Source organism: Hyla sarda, chromosome 4, assembly GCF_029499605.1.
Source record: "Hyla sarda isolate aHylSar1 chromosome 4, aHylSar1.hap1, whole genome shotgun sequence".
Classification (NCBI taxonomy): domain Eukaryota; kingdom Metazoa; phylum Chordata; class Amphibia; order Anura; family Hylidae; genus Hyla; species Hyla sarda.
Genome location: NC_079192.1, coordinates 111,967,813 through 111,990,877, shown reverse-complemented (window position 1 = coordinate 111,990,877; position 23,065 = coordinate 111,967,813). Strand labels below are relative to the sequence as shown.

Genomic DNA, 23,065 nt, shown 5'->3' with positions numbered 1-23,065 from the left:
AGTTGTGTACTATTTTGTTTCTGTTAAAGTCTTAAGGGCCTAGATACAGTGAAAGGCCAGGCAAAAGTACACACCTGCTGGTGTTGTAGACAAATACTGTTTTAAACATACTAAAGTGCATTGTCCTCCCCTTACAAGTGCATATCACATACATGCATCTAAGTGGTGTACTATTTTATTCCTGTTAAAGTCTTAGGGGCCTAGATTGCATGAAAGGCCAGCAAAAAATACACACCTGCTCTTGTTGTAGACAAATACTGTTTTAAGCTTACTGGAGCGCATTGTCCTCCACTCATAAGTGCATAAAACATATGTACATCTAGGTGGTGTACTATTTTGTACCTGTTAAAGTCTTAAGGGCCTAGATTCTGTGAAAGGCCAGCCAAAAGTACACACCTGCTGGTGTTGTAGACAAACACTGTTTTAAGCGTACTGGAGCCTATTGTCCTCCCCTTATAATTACATATCACATACGTACATCTAAGTGGTTTATTATTTTGTTCCTGTTAAAGTCTTAAGGGCCTAGATCCTGTAAATGGCCAGGCAAAAGTACATACCTGCTGGTGTTGTAGACAAATACTGTTTTAGGAGCGCATAGTCCTCCCCTCATAAGTGCATATCACATACGTACATCTAAGTGGTGTACTATTTTATTCCTGTTAAAGTCTTAAGGGCCTAGATACTGTAAATGGCCAGGCAAAAGTACACACCTGCTGGTGTTGTAGACAAATACTGTTTTAAGCATACTGGAGCACATTGTCTTTGCCTCATAAGTGCATATCACATACGTACATCTAAATGGTGTATCATTTTGTTCCTGTTAAAGTGTTAAGGGCCTAGATCAGTGGTTCTTAACCTGGGTTCGATTGAACCCCAGGGGTTCAGTGAGTCAGTCCCGGGGGTTCTGCGGGGGAGGTCACAACAGGACAGGCAAACCAAGCAATTGCTTGGTGTCCCGAGCTGGCCAGGGGCCCCGAGCAGAGATGGTGTTTGCCCGTCCTGTAGCGACAGGGCAATTACCCCCATCACTATTAACTCCTTGGGGCCACGCGTTAAGTTTAAAAATGCAGGGGCCGCCTGGACATAGTGCACGCTGGGATGTCACTGACATCCCTTGCATGCGCCCATAGAAATGAAGGCACCGAGGACAGGAGAATAGAGAAGGATAAAGACTTGGCCAGCTTGGTAAGTGACCAGCGGCACGTCATCTTCGGTGCTCCGACCACCGGTCCCGAGACCTACTGCTATAGCCAGAGCGGTGGTCGGAGCACTGATGTGGGCAGTACACAGGCTGAAGGCTGCACGCCTAATGTGTGGGGGAACACTGCCTGCGCCTAATGTGTGGGGGAACACTGCCTGCGCCTAATTTGTGGGGGAACAATGCCTGTGCCTAATGTGTGGGGGAACACAGCCTGCGCCTAATGTGTCTTAATGGTTTTTTTCTTTAATGGTTTTGTTCATTTTGTGCACCTATGTATAAATATATACTTAAATATATACCTCCTATGTTTTGAATTTGAAAAAATCATATTTTATTGTTCCAATTAAGACGGGTTCAGTGAATGCGCATCTGAAACTCGTGGGGTTCAGTACCTCCAACAAGGTTAAGAACCACTGGCCTAGATACTGTGAAAGGCCAGCCAAAAGTACACACCTGCTGGTGTTGTAGACAAATACTGTTTTAAGCGTAGTGGAGCGTATTGTACTCCCCTCATATACGCACTAAGTATGTCAAGCAGAGAAGTGCAAGGATGAGCACAGAGTGGCAGAGGCCTAAATTAATCAGGCACAGGCAGAGGTCGCAGCAGACTAGCAAATGGCAGCAGGAGTCGCAGCGAGAGGCCTGAGCTTCGTGTATCACCTAGCAGTCGTGTCTCGACCAACAACCCATCTGCCATCATCAATTGGTTAACATGGTCAGCCAACTCCAGGCTGTGTCATTCAGCCAATATGTAATTTCCTCATGCTGCCGCCACTCCAGGCTGTGTAATTCAGCCACTATATGTTCTCCTCATGTTGCCGCCATCACCATGCTGTGTCATTCAGCCACTATATGGACTCCTCATGCTACCGCCAATTCCAGGCTGTGTCATTCAGCCACTATATGGTCTCCTCATGCTGCCGCCACCTCCACGCTGTGTCATTCGGGCACTATATGTTCTCCTCATGCCGCCGTCACCTCCACGCTGTGTCATTCAGGCACTATATGGTCTCCTCATGCTATTGCAACCTCCATGCTGTGTGATTCAGCCACTATATAGTCTCCTCCTGCTGCCGCCACCTCCACGCTGGGTCATTCAGCCACTATATGGTCTCTTCATGCTGCCGCCACCTCCATGCTGTGTCATTCAGGCACTATATGGTCTCCTCATGCTATTGCCACCTCCACACTGTGTCATTCAACCACTATATAGTCTCCTCATGCTGCTGCCACCTTCACACTGGGTCATTCAGCCATGATATGGTCTCCTTATGCTGCCGCTACCTCCACTCTGTGTCATTCAGGCACTATATGGTCTCCTTAAGCTTCTGTCACCTCCATACTGTGTCATTCAGCCACTATATGGTCTCATCATGCTATTGCCACCTCCATCCTGTGTCATTCAGCCACTATATAGTCTCCTCATGCTGTCGCCACCTCGACGTTAGGTGATTCAGCCACTATATGGTCTGTTCATGCTGCTGCCACCTCCACGTTGTGTCATTCAGGCACTATATGGTCTCCTCATGCTTCTGCCACCTCCAGGCTGTGTCATTCAGCCACTATATGGTCTCCTCATGCTGCCGCCACCTCCATGCTGTGTCATTCAACCACTATATAATCTTCTCATGCTGCTGCCACCTTCAAGCTGGGCCATTCAGCCATGATATGGTCACCCTATGCTGCCACTACCTCCACAATGTGTCACTCAGGCACTATATGGTATCCTTATGCTTTCGCCACCTCCAGGCTGTGTCATTCAGCCTCTATATACTGCCGCCAATTCCAGGCTGTGTCATTCAGCTACTATGTGGTCTCCTCATGCTGGCGCCAACTCCAGGCTGTGTCATTCAGCCACTATATGGTCTCCTCATGCTTCCTCCACCTCCAGACTGTGTCATTCAGCCACTATATGGTCTCCTCATGCTGCCACCAACTCCAGGCTGTGTCATTCAGCCACTATATAGTGTCCTCAAGCTGCCGCCACCTCCACGCTGTGTCATTCAGCCACTATGTGGTCTCCTCATGCGGCCACCACCTTCATGCTGGGTCATTCAGCCACTATATGGTCTCCTCATGCTGCCAGCACCTCCACGCTGTGTCATTCATGCACTATATGGTCTCCTCATTCTTACGCCCCCTCCAGGCTGTGTTATTCAGTCACTATATGTTCTCCTCATGCTGCTGCCAACTCCAGGCTGTGTTGTTCAGCCACTATATGCTGCCGCCACCTCCAGGCTGTGTCATTCAGTCACTATATGGTCTCCTCATACTGATGTTACCTCCAGGCTCTGTCATTGTGCTTCTCTGCAACAGTGATTCTAATAGCGACACCTCTGATCTTCTTGTCATACTGAATAACATTATTATTTCACTAACCATGCATATACACTATGCGTGTTACAGCAAGACAAAGTGTACTACATCCCTATTGAGGCTTTCTGTAGGCCATAAATAGCCATTTCTAATAGCAATTTTCCGCAAATAAATTCGGACCTAAATATATTTTGGGCAAAATTCGGCAAATTGGCTGAATCAAATTTTTCAAAAATTCACTCATCTCTATGCACACCCTTTGGAAAAAATGACTGAAATCAGTCGCTTCCTACATCCATTAAAAAGCTTCTTACAACACTTCCACTTCTGGACCACTCTTCCTTTGCAAACTGCTCCAGGTCTCTCTTATTTTAAGATCTTTCCACAGGTGTTCAGTGGGATTTAGATCTGGACTGCTGGGCACTTCACAACTCTCCAGCGCTTTGTTTCCATCCTGGATGTTCCATTTCTGGATGTTTTTTTATGTAGGTTTGGGGTCATTGTCTTGCTGGAAGACCCCAGATCTCGGATGCACACCCAGCTTTTTGACACTGGGCTGTATAGTGCGACCCAAAATCTGTTGGTAATCCTCAGATTTCATGATGCCTTGCATACATTCAAGGCACCCAGTGCCAGAGGCAGCGAAACAACCTCAAAACATCATTGAACCTCCACCATATTTCACTGTAGGTACTGTGTTCTTTACTTTGCAGGCCTCATTCCATTTTCGGTAAACAGTAGAATAATGTACTTTACCAAAAAGCTCTATCTTGGTCTCATCTGTCCAGTTAATTTTGACAAAATGTAGTCTTGCTTTTTAATGTCCCTGTTTCAGCAGTGGGTCTCCTGTCTCCTGCCATTGCATTTCATTTCATTTCATTTAAATGTCGACGGTTAGTTTGTGCTGACACTTATGCTCCCTGAGCCTGCAGGACAGCTTGAATGTCTTTGGAACTTGTTTGGGGTTGCTTATCCACCATCCTGACTATCCTGCATTGACACCTTTCATCAATTTTTCACTTCCATCCACGCCCAGGGAGATTAGCTACAGTGCCATGGGTTGCAAATTTCTTGATAATGTTGCACACTGTGGACAAAGGCAAATCTAGATCTCTGGAGATGGACTTGTAACCTTGATATTGTTGAAATTTTTCCAGAATCTACGTTCCTAAGTCCTTAGACAGTCCTCTTCTCCTCTTTCTGTTGTCCATGCTTAGTGTGGCACACACAGACACACAATGCCAAGACTATGCGAACTTCTCTCCTTTTTATCTGCTTTCAGGTGTGAAAGGGTGCCAATAATTTTGTCCAGCCCATTTTTGGAGTATGACTGCACATAGATAAAAAAGAACATATTTAGGGCTCAACTAGTCCAGCACCGGTCCTGCAAAGCACACAAATAGATATATGTACATACATCTAAACATAATGTTTGCATGAGCATAATAAACTTGAATCTCCTACAATACACATCAGACATTGCATTACAAGCATAGACATTGGCATTGTAGATGGACAAGCAAACCATTATTTCATTGTCTATGCTATGTAGTCTGGTAGTGATTTTTTTTTTTTTTTTTTTAGCAGAGCATTAGGTCCTAAAACTCCAGAACACTAACTTGGCTTACTTGCAGAGATACAAAAAAACATTCACAGTTCTCAAAGATAATGACTCACTTTTATTTCCCAATGACACTATTAGCTAGTGTTAACAACGCTGCTAAATTCCAAAACTTATTATGCGGCTCCAGATGTAATTATCTCGGAGATGTGCCGCAGCCGCTTTTAAAATCCAAGTAATGATTTCTGAAGAGGTTAGAGTCCCAACCTGATTGGCAGCAGAGTTTCACTGAAGGGGCCATTAATTAAAGCATTGTGATAATAATCAATGTTATTCTGCTCCATGCTAGTGTTCTGTTATTATGTAGATAGACAAGTAGTCCGCACGTAAAAAGACATATACAGTAAACCCTTATAATCCCACAATAGTGGTGATAAATTATTGCATGTTCCAGACATATATTAACCCCTTGAAGATGCAAGGCATACGGGTATGCTCCCGTTCCCCAGTCCTTATGGACTCAGGACATACCTGTATGCCTTGATCCCACTAACAGGGTTTAAACCGCTCTCACGAGCGAAGAACGGCTTAAACCCGGTGGTCCCGGTTGCTACGGGCAGCCAGGATCCATGGCTAATGCTGGGCACTGCCGATCGGACTGATGCACGGCATCAACTATTTAGACGCCACGAACAAAGTTGATTGCGGCATCTAAACTGAAAGTAAAACTATCCCGGAAGCTAAGGGGAGCTAATGGGGACTATCGTGACAGAATTGCGATGTCCCGATCAGCTTACTGGACGACGGGAGGGTCCTCCCCTGCTTCGTCATTGTCCGATCGGCAATCTACTGCTTCATGCCTGCGCAGCAGGCTAGAGCAGCAGAACACTGGTAACACTGATCAATGCTATGGCATATCATTGAACAGTGTATGCATATATATGAAGAGGAACTTAAATGGGCACTATCATTAACCCCTTAACGCGAATGAATGTATATTTACGTCCATTGCCATCTCCCGTTATGTGAAGCTTCATACCCGGTGGGTCCCGGTTGCTATCAACAACCAGGACCCGTGGCTAATGCCGGACATTGCCAATCAGGCGTCTAAAATGTTGATCAAAGTTTATTGCGGCATCTAAAATGGGAAAAAGAATATGCCAGTTTGCTCAGCGGGCTGTTAGGTACAGATAGGTACCTCCTATGCCGTTCTCCTATCTCGACCTCATATCCTGTCCCCATATCCCATCCTCTTATCCAGACCTCATAACTCGACTTCCTATCCCGTCCTCATATCCTTACCTCATATCCCGTCCTCCTATCTTGACCTCATATCCCGACCTCATATCCCATCCTCATATCTCTACCTCCTATCCCGACCTCCTATCCTGTTCTCATATTCAGTCACCATATCTCAACCTCATATCCCATCCTCATTTCCAGACCTCATATCTCGACCTCCTATCCCGAACCTCATATCCCGTCCTCATATCCTGACCTTCTATCTCGACCTCACATCCCGTCCTTGTATCCCGACCTCATATCCTGTCCTCATATCTCAACCTCATATCCCGACCTCCTATCTCCAGCTCATTTCCTGTCCTCCTATATCGACCTAATTTCCCTTCCTACTATCCTGTCCTTATATCCCATCCTCATATCCTGACCTCATATCCCGTCCTTATGTCCCATTGTCATATCCTGTTCTCAGGTGGGATTGATTTGTGATGAAGATATTGTAAGCTGAAAATAGAAGGGGACGTGGCTTTGTGGGACTGGGCATGATTTGCAAGCCAGACTGAAACACAAAAAGCGTAGATAATAAAATGGGTGGGGCTTAAAATGCTGACGTGTCATTTTGAGATGGGGTGTGGCTTGAGCCAGATTGACACATTAACCAGGAGATGCAGAGCGGAGCTTGTGGAGTAAGGTACTGGAAGCCCCATATACTTGCTTGGAACTTGAAACAAAAACCCATCTTTTATATAAGGGTGTATGTAAGGGTTAATTTAACTATCATATCTTTTTATTTGATATATAATTAATATGTGTACCAGGTATTTTTGAAATATCTCCAGCCGTATGGAAGTTATGTGGGAACATACATTCCCCATTGATATGCATGGGAGTTTAAACAAAAACTCCGACCCTCACAAATGGGGGTAGTTAAGGGTTAAATTAACTGTCTTATTTAAGTGGACATATACTTAACATGTGACCAAGTATTATCGAAATATTTCCAGACGTTTGGAAGTTATGCAGTAACATATATTTCCCATAGACTTGTATGGGACTTTAAACAAGAACCCCGACCCTGACAAATAGGGATGAGTAAGTGTTAAATCCCCTATCCTATGTTTGTTGTTGACATATAAGAAACATATGTGCCAAGTTTCATGTTAATATCTTCAGCCATTTGGACATGATGCTGTAACATACACATACACACACACACACACATTGGCCCTCATTTACTATTGCAAATCTGACATATTTTGTCGGGTTGTGCGCCAGATTCTGTCGCATTGCGCCCGAAATTCTGTCTGCGCCAGTTTGCGCGCCAGAATTTGCGCCAGAATTAAAAACACCCCGACTAACTCTACATTTTGCTAAGAAAACCCGAAAATGGGGCGTGGCTGCAGGGAAAAGGGTGCGTGATCTCCAAAAAGGGGTGTGTCCCCTACTTTTTCACAAAATAAACAAGATATTTACTAAGGTTTCCACAGAAAATGTGGTGGCTTTGAGCTGAGGAAAACCAGACAGATCAGAGTAAAAAAAGCAGAGTGTAGGGAAAGTGGAAAATGTGGGGAAACCTTAGTAAATACCGTAGAAAATAAATTGTAGGGAAATAAAACCCACAAAGAAACCTACACTCCACTCTTAGTAAATGAGGGCCATTGAGTTTTATATATATATATATATATATATATATATATATATATATATATATATATATAAATAAACATATATGGTACAACCACGTGCATAAATGTCCAAACTATATAAATATAACATTAATTAAACCACATGATCAATGTCGTACATGTAAAAAAAATTCCAAAGTCCAAAATTGCGTATTTTTGGTCACTTTGTATACCCTAAAATAAGTGTATAAAAAGTGATCAAAACAAAAATGGTACAAATAAAAACTTCAGATCACGACACAAAAAATGTGCCCTCATACTACCCTGTAAATGGAAAAATAAAAAAGGTGTAGGGGCCCCGAAGATGTCAGTTTGAATCTCTTAAGGACTGAGCCCTTTTTCACCTTATGGACTGAGCCAAAAATGTCAAAATCTGAATTTTTCAGGGACCCGTTCAGTTTGAAGTTGATTTGAGGGGCTTTCATGTTAGAAATACCCCATAAATTACCCCATTATAAAAACTGCACTCCTCAAAGTATTGAAAATTACATTCAGAAAGTTTGTTAACCCTTTCGGTGTTTCACAGAAATAGCAGCAAAGCGAAGGAGAAAATTCTAAATTTTAATTTTTTACACTCGCATGTTCTTGTAGAGCCATTTTTAGAATTTTTACAAGGGGTAAAAGGAGAGAAGTCCCCCCATGTGGGTGTAAAGCGCTCCATGGATGCACTAGAGGGCTCAGAAGGGAAGGAGCGACAATGGGATTATGGAGAGTGAATTGTGTTGAAATGGTTTTGGGGGGGGGGCGGCAAATTGCATTTAGGAAGCCCCTATGGTGCCACAACAGAAACAAAAAAACACATGGCATACTATTTTGGAAACTAAACCCCCCAAGAAACGTAAAAAGGGGTACAGTGATCCTTAACACCCCACAGGTGTTTGACATCTTTTTTTTAACGTCGGATGTGTAAATGAAAAAAAAAATGTCATTAAAATGCATTTTTTTCCCCCAAATTTCACATTTTTACAAGGGGTAATAGGAGAAAATGCCCCACAAATGTGTAAACCCATTTCTTCTGAGTATGGAAATACCCCATGTGTGGATGTCAAGTGCTCTGCTGGCGCATTACAATGTCCAGAAGAGAAGGAGCCACATTTGGCTTTTGGAAAGCAAATTTTACTGAAATGGTTTTTGGGGGGCATGTCGCATGTAGGAAGCCCCTATGGTGCCAGAACAGAAAAAAAAAAAAAAACATGGCACACTATTTTGAAAACTACACCCCTCGAGGAACATAACAAAAGGTACAGTGAGCCTTAACACCCCACAGGTGTTTGACGACTTTTCGTTAAAGTTGTATGTGTAAATTTAAAAAATATATTTTTTCATTAAAATGCTGTTTTTCTCCAAATTTAACATTTTTACAAGGGGTAATAGGAGAAAATGCCCCCCCCAAAAAAAAAAAAAAAAAAAAAAATGTAACCCGATTTCTTCTGAGTATGGAAATACCCCAAGTGTGGACGTCAAGTGCTCTGCTGCCGCACTACAATGCTCAGAAGAGAAGGAGCGCCATTGAGCTTTTGGAGAGAGAATTTGTTTGGAATAGAAGTTGGGGCCATGAGCATTTACAAAGCCCCCTGTGGTGCCAGAACAGTGGACCCCCCCCCCCACACACACACATGACCCCATTTTGGAAACTACACCCCTCACAGAATTTAATAAGGGGTGCCATGAGCATTTACACCCCACTGGCGTATGACAGATCTTTGGAACAGTGGGCTGTGCAAATGAAAAATTTACATTTTTCATTTTCACGAACCACTTTTCCAAAAAATCTGTCAGACACCTGTGGGGCATAAATGCTCACACACCCTTTATTACATTCCGTGAGAGGTGTAGTTTCCAAAATGGGGTCACATGTGGGCTTTCTAAACACACATGGCCCTCAATTCCGGACAAATTTTCTATCCAAATGCCCAATGGTGCTCCTTCTCTTCTGAGCATTGTAGTTCACCCGCAGAGTAATTTATATACACATATGGGGTATGTTCTTACTCAGAAGAAATGGGGTTACAAATTTTGGGGGGCTTTTTTTTCCCTTGTGAAAATGAAAAATTTAGGGTAACACCAGAATATTAGTAAAAACATTTTTTTTATTTTTTATTTTCCCATCCAACTTTAACGAAAATTCATCAAACACCTATGGGGTGTTAAGGCTCACTATACCCCTTGTTACCTTGTTCCATACTCAGGAGAAATTGCGTTACAAATTTTGGGGGTCTTTTTTTCCTTTTACCTCTTGTGAAAATAAAAAAGTATGGGGCAACAGCAGCATGTTGGTGTAATTATTATTATTATTTTTTTTTTACACTAACAGGCTAGTGTAGACCCCAACTTTTCCTTTTCTAAGGGGTAATAGGAGAAAAAGCCCCCCAAAATTTGTAACTCAATTGCTCCCGAGTACAGAAATACCCCATATGTGGCCCTACACTGTTTCCTTGAAATACGACAGGGCTCCAAAGTGAGAGAGCACCATGCACATTTGAGGACTAAATTAGGGATTGCATAGAGTGGACATAGGGGTATTCTATGCCAGTGATTCCAAAAAAGGGTGCCTCCAGCTGTTGCTAAACTCCTAGCATGCCTGGACAGTCAGTGGCTGTCTGGAAATGCTGGGAATTGATGTTTTGCAACAGCTGGAGGCTCCGTTTTGGAACCACTGCCGTACGAAACATTTTTCATTTTTATTTATGTGTTAGTGTAGTGTAGTGTTTTTAGGTTACATTCACAGAGGCGGGGGTTTACAGTGAGTTTCCTGCTAGGAGTTTGTGCTGCAACAGAAAATGTGCCACAGCTCAAACTTGAAGCAGGTAACCCACTGTAAACCCACCAGTGTGAATGTACCCTGTCCATTCACATGGGGGAGGGGGGGGGGCTAACCTCCAGCTGTTGCAAAACTACCATGCATGCTGGGAGTTGTACTTTTGCAACAGCTGGAGGCACACTGGTTGGAAAACCTTCAGTTAGGTTCTGTTGCCTAACTCAGTATTTTCCAAACAGTGTGCCTCGAGCTGTTGCAAAACTACAACTCCTAGCATATACTGATCGCCAAAGGGCATGCTGGGAGATTTAGTTATACAACAGCTGGAGGTATGCAACTACGACTCCCAGCATGGTGAGACAGCCGTTTACTGTTTGTGCATTCTGGGAGTTGTAGTTTTGCAAGATTTAGAGGTCCACTGTTTAGAAAACACCGCCCGGTGTTCTCCAAACTGTGGCCCTCCAGATGTTGCAAAACTACAAATCCCATCATGCCCAAACAGCAAACTGCTGTGTTGGCATGCTGGAAGTTGTAGTTTTGCAAGATCTAGTGGGCCACAGTTTAGAGACCACTGCACAGTGATCTCCAAACTGTAGCCCTCCAGATGTTGCAAAACTACAAATCCCAGCATGCCCAAACAGCATACAGCTGTCTGGGCATGCTGGGAGTTGCAGTTTTGCAACATCTGGAGGGCTACAGTTTAGAGACCACTGTATAGTGGTCTCCAAACTGTAGCCCTCCAGATGTTGCTAGGCAACTCATCAGCTTCCGTAGTCTGCACCAGGGAGCCAGCCGCACATCATCACCGCCTGCTGCTGCCTCTTCAGTCGATGGTAAGTGACCTCCGGCGCCGGTCACAGGACATTTCCCCCGTTCTGCCCAGACTACTGTGGGTGGGCAGAATGGGGGAACTGAACTTTAGGAGGGGTGGCACCCCTGCCACCTCACTCCTATCCCTTCAGGGGGATCGTGGGTGTCTTGGACAGCCCCGATCCCCCTTATTCACCGGAGACCTCTATGACCCGGAATTGCCGCAGGTTGCCGGTTGAATTGACTGGCGATTTGCGGTGATCTCCGACATGGGGAAGTCTCAGGACCCCTCTCGGCGATGTGCCGGGATGTTTACTGAATAAAGATATGGTGTATTTTTTTTTCCGAACAGTGCACTGTGTAGAATCAGAAACACCCAAAAGTTACAAAATAGAGTTTTTTTCCCCCAATTTTGTCCCACAAATATGTTTTTTTTCTGGTTTTACCATAGATCTTGTGGTGAAATGATTACAAAGTACAATTGGTGGTGTAAAAAACAAGCCCGTATATGGGTCTGTAGGTGCCAAATTGAAAGTTTTCAGATTTTTAGAAGGTGAGATGGAAAATATGAAAGTGCGATGGAAAATGGAAAAAAAGTGCTCTTTAAGGGGTTAAACATGATTTTTAATATTTGATTCCTTATGCCAAATAAATAGCTTTTGTAATTGGCTTCCAAAAAAAAAATAATAATGTTAGTTAATGTTATGTTATGTTAGTTTTTCGGCTGTATACTTCGGCCCACCAGTGGTCTCCCTTCTTGGCCAGAACAAATTCTGCCTGGTCAAAATCTCAGATTTTGGTCTCCTGCTTGTATTGGCAGGAGACCAAACTCAGGAAGAGTTTCTCTGCACTGAGTTTGATTGACAGCTGCACAGACTGAAGCTGCAAAGAGCCTGTCTGAAAGATTCACAGACTGAAAGCTGCTGCACAGAGCTTGAGGTCTTCTATTCATCACAGCACTGCAACAATGTGAGGGTGGAAGTGGTCCCCCAGCAGGCTTCAGTGATATCATGCCTGCTGGGAAACGCCCACTTTCTCCTGCTAGGAGATTGCACTATGTGAATAAGAAGAAAGGTAAGATACAGAGCTTTTTACTGCTCCGAAATTAAGGGTGGGAGGAGTGTTAGGATTAGTTAGGGAACATAGCCTGAGTTAGTTTAGAAAAGTTTATTTGGTGACAGGTACTCTTTAAACACTGATTTTAGTCTCAAAAACTTGTAAGAAAAGTGCTAGTGAACTTCTTACCTTGTATCTACTTCACAGTTGTATGGTGTAACCATACTCTGATGACTCGTGGTACTATACCATTCATTCCACTAAATGTGCAATACTAATGCTAATGCCACTTTCCTTTGATGCTTTGCTAACTTTGGTGCCAATTGGCCAAAAGGGTTGCGGTTGAAAGTAATTGGAAATACAACCTAATCCATCCACATTTTGATGACAGAGCTATATTTTACACTGTGCAACTTTGTTCCGATCCCTTTTGGTTTCCTACAAATGTCTTATTGTATTGTTTCCTTATCTAACAGATTGCATTTCCTGGTCTAATATCTTTAGAACATTTTTATTTATGTTTTGCATCCTTTTCTACTATGATCTCAAATAGGTTTCACCACTTTCTTTACTCACTGGCTCTGTTTTCTCTGTACAGGGCAGTAAGTCCGGAACTAAAGTCCTATGCACTGGGTGTTCTGTTTCTTCTTTTGCGTTTGATCGGTAAGTCTCAAAATATGAAACTGTAATACCTATTCAGTACTATAGTCAGTTGTATCAGTACATACAGCTTGTGACCTCTACCCACACATAAATGCACAGGACACAACCAAACAAGCACATATCCTGAATTGGTTATGTTACAATATATTGGATACTAAAATTGTAGTCTTCCATGGTCAAGTTGGTGAGATTTTCAGTGTTTTCATCTGCACTTTACTATGGGGAATATTCCAAAGGTATTCACATTACGTTAGACTCTACTCTACTGCATTGTCAATTCACAGTAGCAAGGGATTTTTTGAAGCTATTGAACAGTAAGCCCTTTCATAGTTTGTTAAAATGTATTTAATGTTACCTCATGTAGTTTTCTTTTATGAAAAGAAAAAAGATATGACCTGTAAACCCTGCAATGCCTTCAGCCATCTTTACTAGAGCATCAATTTAGTAACAAAATTCATCAACTTTGTGAAAAGTAGTAAAGTAAGAAAATACAGTTTTATCTTAAAAAGTTTGACTGTTAAATGGAAATTTGCCTGAAATAAATTGAAATAGTTTCTGTATTTCTCTGACTATAATCTGGCCATGCCCTTTAAATAGCTGTTAACCAGTAAAGTGTTTTCCTACTACAAAACACAATAAACCACATAAAAACTTAATGTAGAAGGAAAACACCATTACTCTTTGGCATTGGGATGAATATTAGTTAGGTATTTTGGGGTTTTGGAGTTTACGTACATATCACAAAGTTGTAGACCTAAGAATGAGAGAAATGGACACATGTTCCTACAAAATTGAAATTGGTTATCTGGCCCGCAATATTGTTTTTTTTATAATTTGGATTATATTATTGATTAGGATTTGATTATTGATCACTGGGATGACTGCAAGCATCTTTGTGGTATTACAATTTATTTTGACAAATACGTAACATATGCGCCAAGTTTCATCGAAATATCTTCAGTCGCTTGGAAGTTATGATGGAACATATATACATTGATATATGTGTAAAATTGCAAAAACAAAAAGTAGGGAATGATATAGTTTGCTTTTATGCACTTTTGCATTTTGTTGTTCTCGATTAGAAATCTCCAAAATGCACATTAAAATCTTATTTCTAGACCCCAATGACCTTTATCCTTCCTGTAGTGACAAAAAAAAGAGAAATTCACAGCAGTTGTTCTTTTAAAAATGTTTTTCCTCAGTAAAGTATATCCTAATCCATTAAAGACCACCAGCTGATTTTCTACAATGGATTATTCTGGGAGTGTTGCCTTTTTATGGTCCTGACATCTTGAGACTCTAGATTGCTGTCACACTAGGACATAGGGGGGAAATCAAATCATACATTCCTGACCACTGCATGATTTCAACTGAAATTACAACTTCCAATGTCACTTTGAAAATTTTTTTTATATTTGGTTTGTTGCAAAACTTTGTCTCTAAAAACAACTGCACCAAAAAATAGAGACAAACTATAGCCAAAATAATGGAGTACAAGGTTTTATACATACTCTTCATAATGTCTATTATAATTTATAGTGTGAAATACTTTTGTAGTTACTAAAATGTAATAAAGATCATCCTTATTCAAATTAGAAGAATAAAAAAGTTTTGCTTTAATTTAAGGAAATAGGGGGGAATTTGTCATAGTAAATCAAGTTATTTACCCCTGTTATCCTATGCGTACATCATGTGTCCTTCCCCCATATTTATTAAAGAGGTGCACATTCCTCGCAAATAGCAAAGTAGCTTAGATGTAGAGAAGTTTTTAATTGTGATCTGGACTAGTGTGCAAGAGTTGTTTTGGGACAAAAAAAAAAAAAAAAAAAAGCTTTTTCACAAAAGTCATCCATAATAAATGTTACGCCGAGCGCTCCGGGTCCCCGTTCCTCCCCGGAGCGCTCGCCTCATCTTCGTTGTTGCAGCGCCCCGGTCAGATCCTCTGACCGGGTGCGCTGCGGTCCCGCCTTCAGCCGGGATGCGATTCGCGATGCGGATAGCGCCCGCTCGCGATGCGCACCCCGGCCCCCGTACCTGACTCGCTCTCCCTCGGTCCTGTCCCGGCGCGCGCGGCCCCGCTCCCTAGGGCGCGCGCGCGCCGGGTCTCTGCGATTTAAAGGGCCAGTGCACCAATGATGGTGCCTGGCCCAATCTTCCCAATTAGCTTAATTGGCTCCCACCTGTGCACTTCCCTATATCACCTCACTTCCCCTGCACTCCCTGGCCGGATCTTGTTGCACTTGTGCCTAGTGAAAGCGTTCCCTTGTCTGTTCCTAGTCCGTGTTCCTGACCTCCTGCCGTTGCCCCTGACTACGATCCTTGCCGCCTGCCCCCGACCTTCTGCTACGTCCGACCTTGCTTCTGCCTACTCCCTTGTACCTCGCCTATCTTCAGCATCTTCAGCAGTCAGAGAGGTGAGCCGTTGCTAGTGGATACGACCTGGTCACTACCGCCGCAGCAAGACCATCCCGCTTTGCGGCGGGCTCTGGTGAAAACCTGTAGTGGCTTAGAACCGGTCCACTAGCGCGGTCCTCGCCAATCCCTCTCTGACACAGAGGATCCACTACCTGCCAGCCGGCATCGTGACAGTAGATCCGGCCCTGGATCCCGCTGAAGTTCCTCTGCCAGTTGTCGCTGACCTCACCACGGTGGCCGCCCAGCAAGCCCGACAGATCGCCCTTCTAACCCGTCAGCTGTCGGAAATGTCCACCATTTCGCACCAACTTCAGTCGCAACTTCTCCAGCAATCTTCTCCTCCGCCAGCTCCTGCACCTCCTCCGCAGCGAGTGGCCACTCCTAGCCTCCGCCTGTCCTTGCCGGACAAATTTAATGGGGACTCTAAGTATTGCCGTGGCTTTCTTTCGCAATGTTCCCAGCACTTGGAGATGATGTCGGACCAGTTTCCTACTGAAAGGTCTAAGGTGGCTTTCGTGTTCTGCCTTCTGTCTGGAAAAGCCCTGTCATGGGCCGCACCGCTCTGGGACCGCAATGACCCCGTCACTGCCTCTGTACACTCCTTCTTCTCGGAAATTCGAAGTGTCTTTGAGGAACCTGCCCGAGCTTCTTCAGCCGAGATTGCCCTGCTGAACCTGGCCCAGGGTGTTTCTTCCGTTGGCGAGTACGCCATTCAGTTCCGTGCTCTTGCTTACGAGTTGTCCTGGAATAGTGAGGTTCTCTGCGCGACCTTTAAAAAAGGCCTATCCAGCAACATTAAAGATGTTCTGGCCGCACGAGAGACTCCTGCTGACCTACATGAACTCATTCATCTAGCCACTCGCATTGACATGCGTTCTTCCGGATGGCGTCTGGAGCTCCGCCTGGATATGGACTTTGTTCGCACGAAGCGTTTTTTCTCTCCGGCTCCTCTCTCCTCTGGTCCTCTGCAATCTGTTCCTGTGCTTCCCGCCGCGGAGGCTATGCAAGTTGACCGGTCTTGCTTGACACCTCAAGAGAGGACACGACGCCGCATGGAGAATCTTTGCCTGTACTATGCCGGTACCGAACACTTCCTGAAGGATTGTCCTATCCGTCCTCCCCGCCTGGAAAGACGTACGCTGACTCCGCACAAAGGTGACACAGTTCTTGATGTCAACTCTGCTTCTCCACGCCTTACTGTGCCTGTGCGGATATCTGCCTCTACCTTCTCCTTCTCTACTATGCTCTTCTTGGATTCTGGATCTGCAGGAAAAATTTTTTTGGCCTCTCTCATCAACAGGTTCTACGTTCCTGTGACCAGTCTCGCCAGACCCCTCTACATCTATTGTTTTTACAATAAAAGATTGGACTGTCTCGTACGTTTCCACACAGAACCCCTCCTAATTTGCATCGGACCTCATCACGGAAAAATTGAGTTTTTTTTCCTCTGGTTCTTTGGCCCCAAGAAGAGGGGGAGACCCAAGGGGGGGGGTACTGTTACGCCGAGCGCTCCGGGTCCCCGTTCCTCCCCGGAGCGCTCGCCTCATCTTCGTTGTTGCAGCGCCCCGGTCAGATCCTCTGACCGGGTGCGCTGCGGTCCCGCCTTCAGCCGGGATGCGATTCGCGATGCGGATAGCGCCCGCTCGCGATGCGCACCCCGGCCCCCGTACCTGACTCGCTCTCCCTCGGTCCTGTCCCGGCGCGCGCGGCCCCGCTCCCTAGGGCGCGCGCGCGCCGGGTCTCTGCGATTTAAAGGGCCAGTGCACCAATGATGGTGCCTGGCCCAATCTTCCCAATTAGCTTAATTGGCTCCCACCTGTGCACTTCCCTATATCACCTCACTTCCCCTGCACTCCCTGGCCGGATCTTGTTGCACTTGTGCCTAGTGAAAGCGTTCCCTTGTCTGTTCCTAGTCCGTGTTCCTGACCTCCTGCCGTTGCCCCTGACTACGATCCTTGCCGCCTGCCCCCGACCTTCTGCTACGTCCGACCTTGCTTCTGCCTACTCCCTTGTACCTCGCCTATCTTCAGCATCTTCAGCAGTCAGAGAGGTGAGCCGTTGCTAGTGGATACGACCTGGTCACTACCGCCGCAGCAAGACCATCCCGCTTTGCGGCGGGCTCTGGTGAAAACCTGTAGTGGCTTAGAACCGGTCCACTAGCGCGGTCCTCGCCAATCCCTCTCTGACACAGAGGATCCACTACCTGCCAGCCGGCATCGTGACAGTAGATCCGGCCCTGGATCCCGCTGAAGTTCCTCTGCCAGTTGTCGCTGACCTCACCACGGTGGCCGCCCAGCAAGCCCGACAGATCGCCCTTCTAACCCGTCAGCTGTCGGAAATGTCCACCATTTCGCACCAACTTCAGTCGCAACTTCTCCAGCAATCTTCTCCTCCGCCAGCTCCTGCACCTCCTCCGCAGCGAGTGGCCACTCCTAGCCTCCGCCTGTCCTTGCCGGACAAATTTAATGGGGACTCTAAGTATTGCCGTGGCTTTCTTTCGCAATGTTCCCAGCACTTGGAGATGATGTCGGACCAGTTTCCTACTGAAAGGTCTAAGGTGGCTTTCGTGTTCTGCCTTCTGTCTGGAAAAGCCCTGTCATGGGCCGCACCGCTCTGGGACCGCAATGACCCCGTCACTGCCTCTGTACACTCCTTCTTCTCGGAAATTCGAAGTGTCTTTGAGGAACCTGCCCGAGCTTCTTCAGCCGAGATTGCCCTGCTGAACCTGGCCCAGGGTGTTTCTTCCGTTGGCGAGTACGCCATTCAGTTCCGTGCTCTTGCTTACGAGTTGTCCTGGAATAGTGAGGTTCTCTGCGCGACCTTTAAAAAAGGCCTATCCAGCAACATTAAAGATGTTCTGGCCGCACGAGAGACTCCTGCTGACCTACATGAACTCATTCATCTAGCCACTCGCATTGACATGCGTTCTTCCGGATGGCGTCTGGAGCTCCGCCTGGATATGGACTTTGTTCGCACGAAGCGTTTTTTCTCTCCGGCTCCTCTCTCCTCTGGTCCTCTGCAATCTGTTCCTGTGCTTCCCGCCGCGGAGGCTATGCAAGTTGACCGGTCTTGCTTGACACCTCAAGAGAGGACACGACGCCGCATGGAGAATCTTTGCCTGTACTATGCCGGTACCGAACACTTCCTGAAGGATTGTCCTATCCGTCCTCCCCGCCTGGAAAGACGTACGCTGACTCCGCACAAAGGTGACACAGTTCTTGATGTCAACTCTGCTTCTCCACGCCTTACTGTGCCTGTGCGGATATCTGCCTCTACCTTCTCCTTCTCTACTATGCTCTTCTTGGATTCTGGATCTGCAGGAAAATTTTTTTTGGCCTCTCTCATCAACAGGTTCTACGTTCCTGTGACCAGTCTCGCCAGACCCCTCTACATCTATTGTTTTTACAATAAAAGATTGGACTGTCTCGTACGTTTCCACACAGAACCCCTCCTAATTTGCATCGGACCTCATCACGGAAAAATTGAGTTTTTTTTCCTCTGGTTCTTTGGCCCCAAGAAGAGGGGGAGACCCAAGGGGGGGGGTACTGTTACGCCGAGCGCTCCGGGTCCCCGTTCCTCCCCGGAGCGCTCGCCTCATCTTCGTTGTTGCAGCGCCCCGGTCAGATCCTCTGACCGGGTGCGCTGCGGTCCCGCCTTCAGCCGGGATGCGATTCGCGATGCGGATAGCGCCCGCTCGCGATGCGCACCCCGGCCCCCGTACCTGACTCGCTCTCCCTCGGTCCTGTCCCGGCGCGCGCGGCCCCGCTCCCTAGGGCGCGCGCGCGCCGGGTCTCTGCGATTTAAAGGGCCAGTGCACCAATGATGGTGCCTGGCCCAATCTTCCCAATTAGCTTAATTGGCTCCCACCTGTGCACTTCCCTATATCACCTCACTTCCCCTGCACTCCCTGGCCGGATCTTGTTGCACTTGTGCCTAGTGAAAGCGTTCCCTTGTCTGTTCCTAGTCCGTGTTCCTGACCTCCTGCCGTTGCCCCTGACTACGATCCTTGCCGCCTGCCCCCGACCTTCTGCTACGTCCGACCTTGCTTCTGCCTACTCCCTTGTACCTCGCCTATCTTCAGCATCTTCAGCAGTCAGAGAGGTGAGCCGTTGCTAGTGGATACGACCTGGTCACTACCGCCGCAGCAAGACCATCCCGCTTTGCGGCGGGCTCTGGTGAAAACCTGTAGTGGCTTAGAACCGGTCCACTAGCGCGGTCCTCGCCAATCCCTCTCTGACACAGAGGATCCACTACCTGCCAGCCGGCATCGTGACAATAAATTTAACACCATTGAAAAAAGTTGACCAGGATATGGCATGGCTACACAGTTTAAGAAAAAGTATCTAAAGCAAAAGTCAAAATGAAAAGTCTCTAAACAGCAACTGTGACAAATTGTGTGACAAATCAACACCACACCACAAAAACAAGGCAAAACCAATAATAATAATAATATCATATTATTATATAAAGAATATCATATTATTCACTTATTTACAGACATATCATATATTTTTATGGTCAAATTAGAAAACCATAATAAATCAAGTGATAAATCATAAAGTGATATATTGAAAGCTTATAAAACAGATGTGCACACATTTCATTAGCTATAAATGATATACTAATAACTACGATTACAAGAACCTGTAAAAACTCCTCCAACTTCAAAGAAAGTTATGGACACTCCTCTTTTTTTCTGGGCCAAAGGTCCAGCTACCAGAAATAAGGCACTGGTGTCTGCCTATTACCCTACAGTGTTGTTCCAGAAGTGTTGTTCATGAAAAGACAGTTTACTCATTTTAAGGACTAAAATTTCTTCTTGATTCCAAATCTGGCAATCAGAATAAATCCTTGGATCAGCAACCTTTTTCACAATAACCTGCAGAAATATGCTCCAGAAATGCATTAAAGCCCCTTTTTATGATGTTCACCGTTAACACTTCTTTTGGCAGAGTTTCATAGTTTTACTGCTCTTACAGTAAAGAACCACCGTCTGTGCTGGTGTGGAATCTTTTTTCCTCTAGTTTTAGAGGATGTCCCCTTGTTATAGATAAAGTCCTGGGTATAAAAAGATGATGGAAGAGATGTCTGTACTTCCCCTGATTAGAGTTGAGCGAACTTTTGAAAAATTCAATTTGCCGGACTCAACAAACTTTTCAGAAATCACAAGTTCAGTTCGGCTCTGTTTCACTTTAAACGGCAATGAAACAAGCCCCTAAACATATTTATAATGCTACCTGACAGCTCTAGACCCCTGTCTAACCTAATAAGGTATCCCTGGTTGTCGGCAGATGCCTGCTGGTGTTAATATTCACACAGAGGCATGGGAAGATGCAGTGGCTTCTTCCAAGTGTGCTAAAAATGTTATCCTTTTTAGTGGATGAGGGAATGTGTACATGTAGGCCTGGCTCAACATACAGCAGGTGGGGGCTGACTGATGTTACTAGTGTACAGCATGAAATGGCAATAGCATACAGCAGGAGAATGCTGACTGGTAGTGACAGGAAGGTGGTGGTTTTAAATTAAATTTAAAAATGTTTCAATGAAGTTTGATAATTTTGAAATAAAATGTAATTATATGATTCCTGGACTGGTGATACTGACATGCATGGGCTGTGTATGCGTAGACGTAGCTTAAACTACCAGCAAAACATTTTATAGTGGCTTACTGGAGGAAGTGTAGTAGTTTGCGTAAAGAAGCAGGTTGATACACCTTTAAAAGGGATGATCACTGTGATGAGTACTGTGGGAAAAAAAAAAAATATTCGTAATTACGAATATATAGTGCTATATTTGCAAATAATATTCACGAGCAACACTAGTGTACACCACAGAAAATACTTTAACAATTACTAAGATACATTTTTCTGCCACAACAGGTCCTTTTTAGGCATTTCCTATAAGTCCTCATTTTGTAAACCTTAGCAAGTTGAGTGTCCATTAGATTGATAAATAATTTGTGAAGGTATGAGAAAACGCCAATACAATAATAATATATAATTCGGCCACCTCTATTTTACAACTATAAAAGTTGTCTTAACAGAACATCACAAATGTAGTTAAACAGATCAGGTAAAGTGTATGCTGCTTTATATTTATAATATTATTTTTCCCATAGTGTTTTTCTCATTTATCCGAAAGCAGATCAAGTTTAGATAACAAAAAATCCCAAATACAATATAAAATAATACTGGGCTGTTACCAGATCCCAAAGTTTAATTTATGACTTAGAATCATCTTTGCTCCACTGTGGGTGATGTTCGCAATTATAATAATTGAGCAATCATTTTTACTTGTGTTTCCAAGAGCAAATAGGAAAACATAATAATACAGAATAATAATAGTACAGGCTTTAAGCCCTTGAATATTACTTTTAAACAGCAGGATTGAAAGTAAATTATTGTTCATTCCTTTAATACCCATTACAATTATACTAATGATCCCATGCAAAGTAAATATACAATTAGATGTCATCTCTTTTTGTTGCCAGGCAATAGAATATTGAAAGATTAAATGGTGGCTAAGCTTTACTTCTTTAATACCACAATGACCATTAGGGACCAGTATACACAAATGTTACAATGTATTCTTAAATGTACTTAAAGGGGTACTCCAGTAGAAAAAAAAAAAAATAATTCAAAATCAACTGGTGCCAGAAAGTCAAACAGATTTGTAAATTACTTCTATTAATAGGGTACTCCGGTGTAAAAAAAAAAAAAAAAAAAAAAAAAAATATATATATATATATATATATATATATATATATATATATATACTTATACTGTATATACTTGAGTATAAGCCAACCCGAATATAAGCCGAGGCCCCTAATTTACCCCAAGATCCCAGGAAAAGTTATTGACTCAAGTATAAGCCTAGGGTGGGAAATACATCATCCCCCCTGTCATCATCCAGACCCCCGTCATTAATACCCTCATCATCATCACCCTGTCATCATCCCCCCTTCATCATCACCGCCTGTCATCATCCCCCCTTCATCATCCCCCCCTGTCATCATCCAGACCCCCGTCATTAACACCCTCATCATCATCACCCTGTCATCATCCCCCCTTCATCATCCCCTTGTCATCATCCCACACCCCCCCCTTCATCATCCCCTTGTCATCATCCCACACCCCCCCTTCATCATCCCCTTGTCATCATCCCACACCCCCCTTCATCATCCCCTTGTCATCATCCCAAACCCCCCTTCATCATCCCCTTATCATCATCCCACCCCCCCCTTCATCATCCCCTTGTCATCATCCCCTCCCCCCCTTCATCATCCCCTTGTCATCATCCCCACCCCCCTTCACCATCCCCTTGTCATCATCCCACACCCCCCCTTCATCATCCCCTTG

General features: G+C 44.6%; 1 protein-coding gene across 2 annotated transcripts in view; it reads left to right on the top strand.

Annotated features, from left to right (window-relative positions):
* The window catches only part of SLCO3A1 (solute carrier organic anion transporter family member 3A1), a 384,823-nt gene that overhangs the window by 351,438 nt on the left and 10,320 nt on the right, over positions 1-23,065 (top strand). For both annotated transcript variants that reach the window (XM_056571877.1, XM_056571876.1), the window contains exon 9: positions 13,225-13,289. In XM_056571877.1, the coding sequence (XP_056427852.1) occupies positions 13,225-13,289 (65 nt within the window). The remainder of the gene's footprint in view (positions 1-13,224; positions 13,290-23,065) is intronic.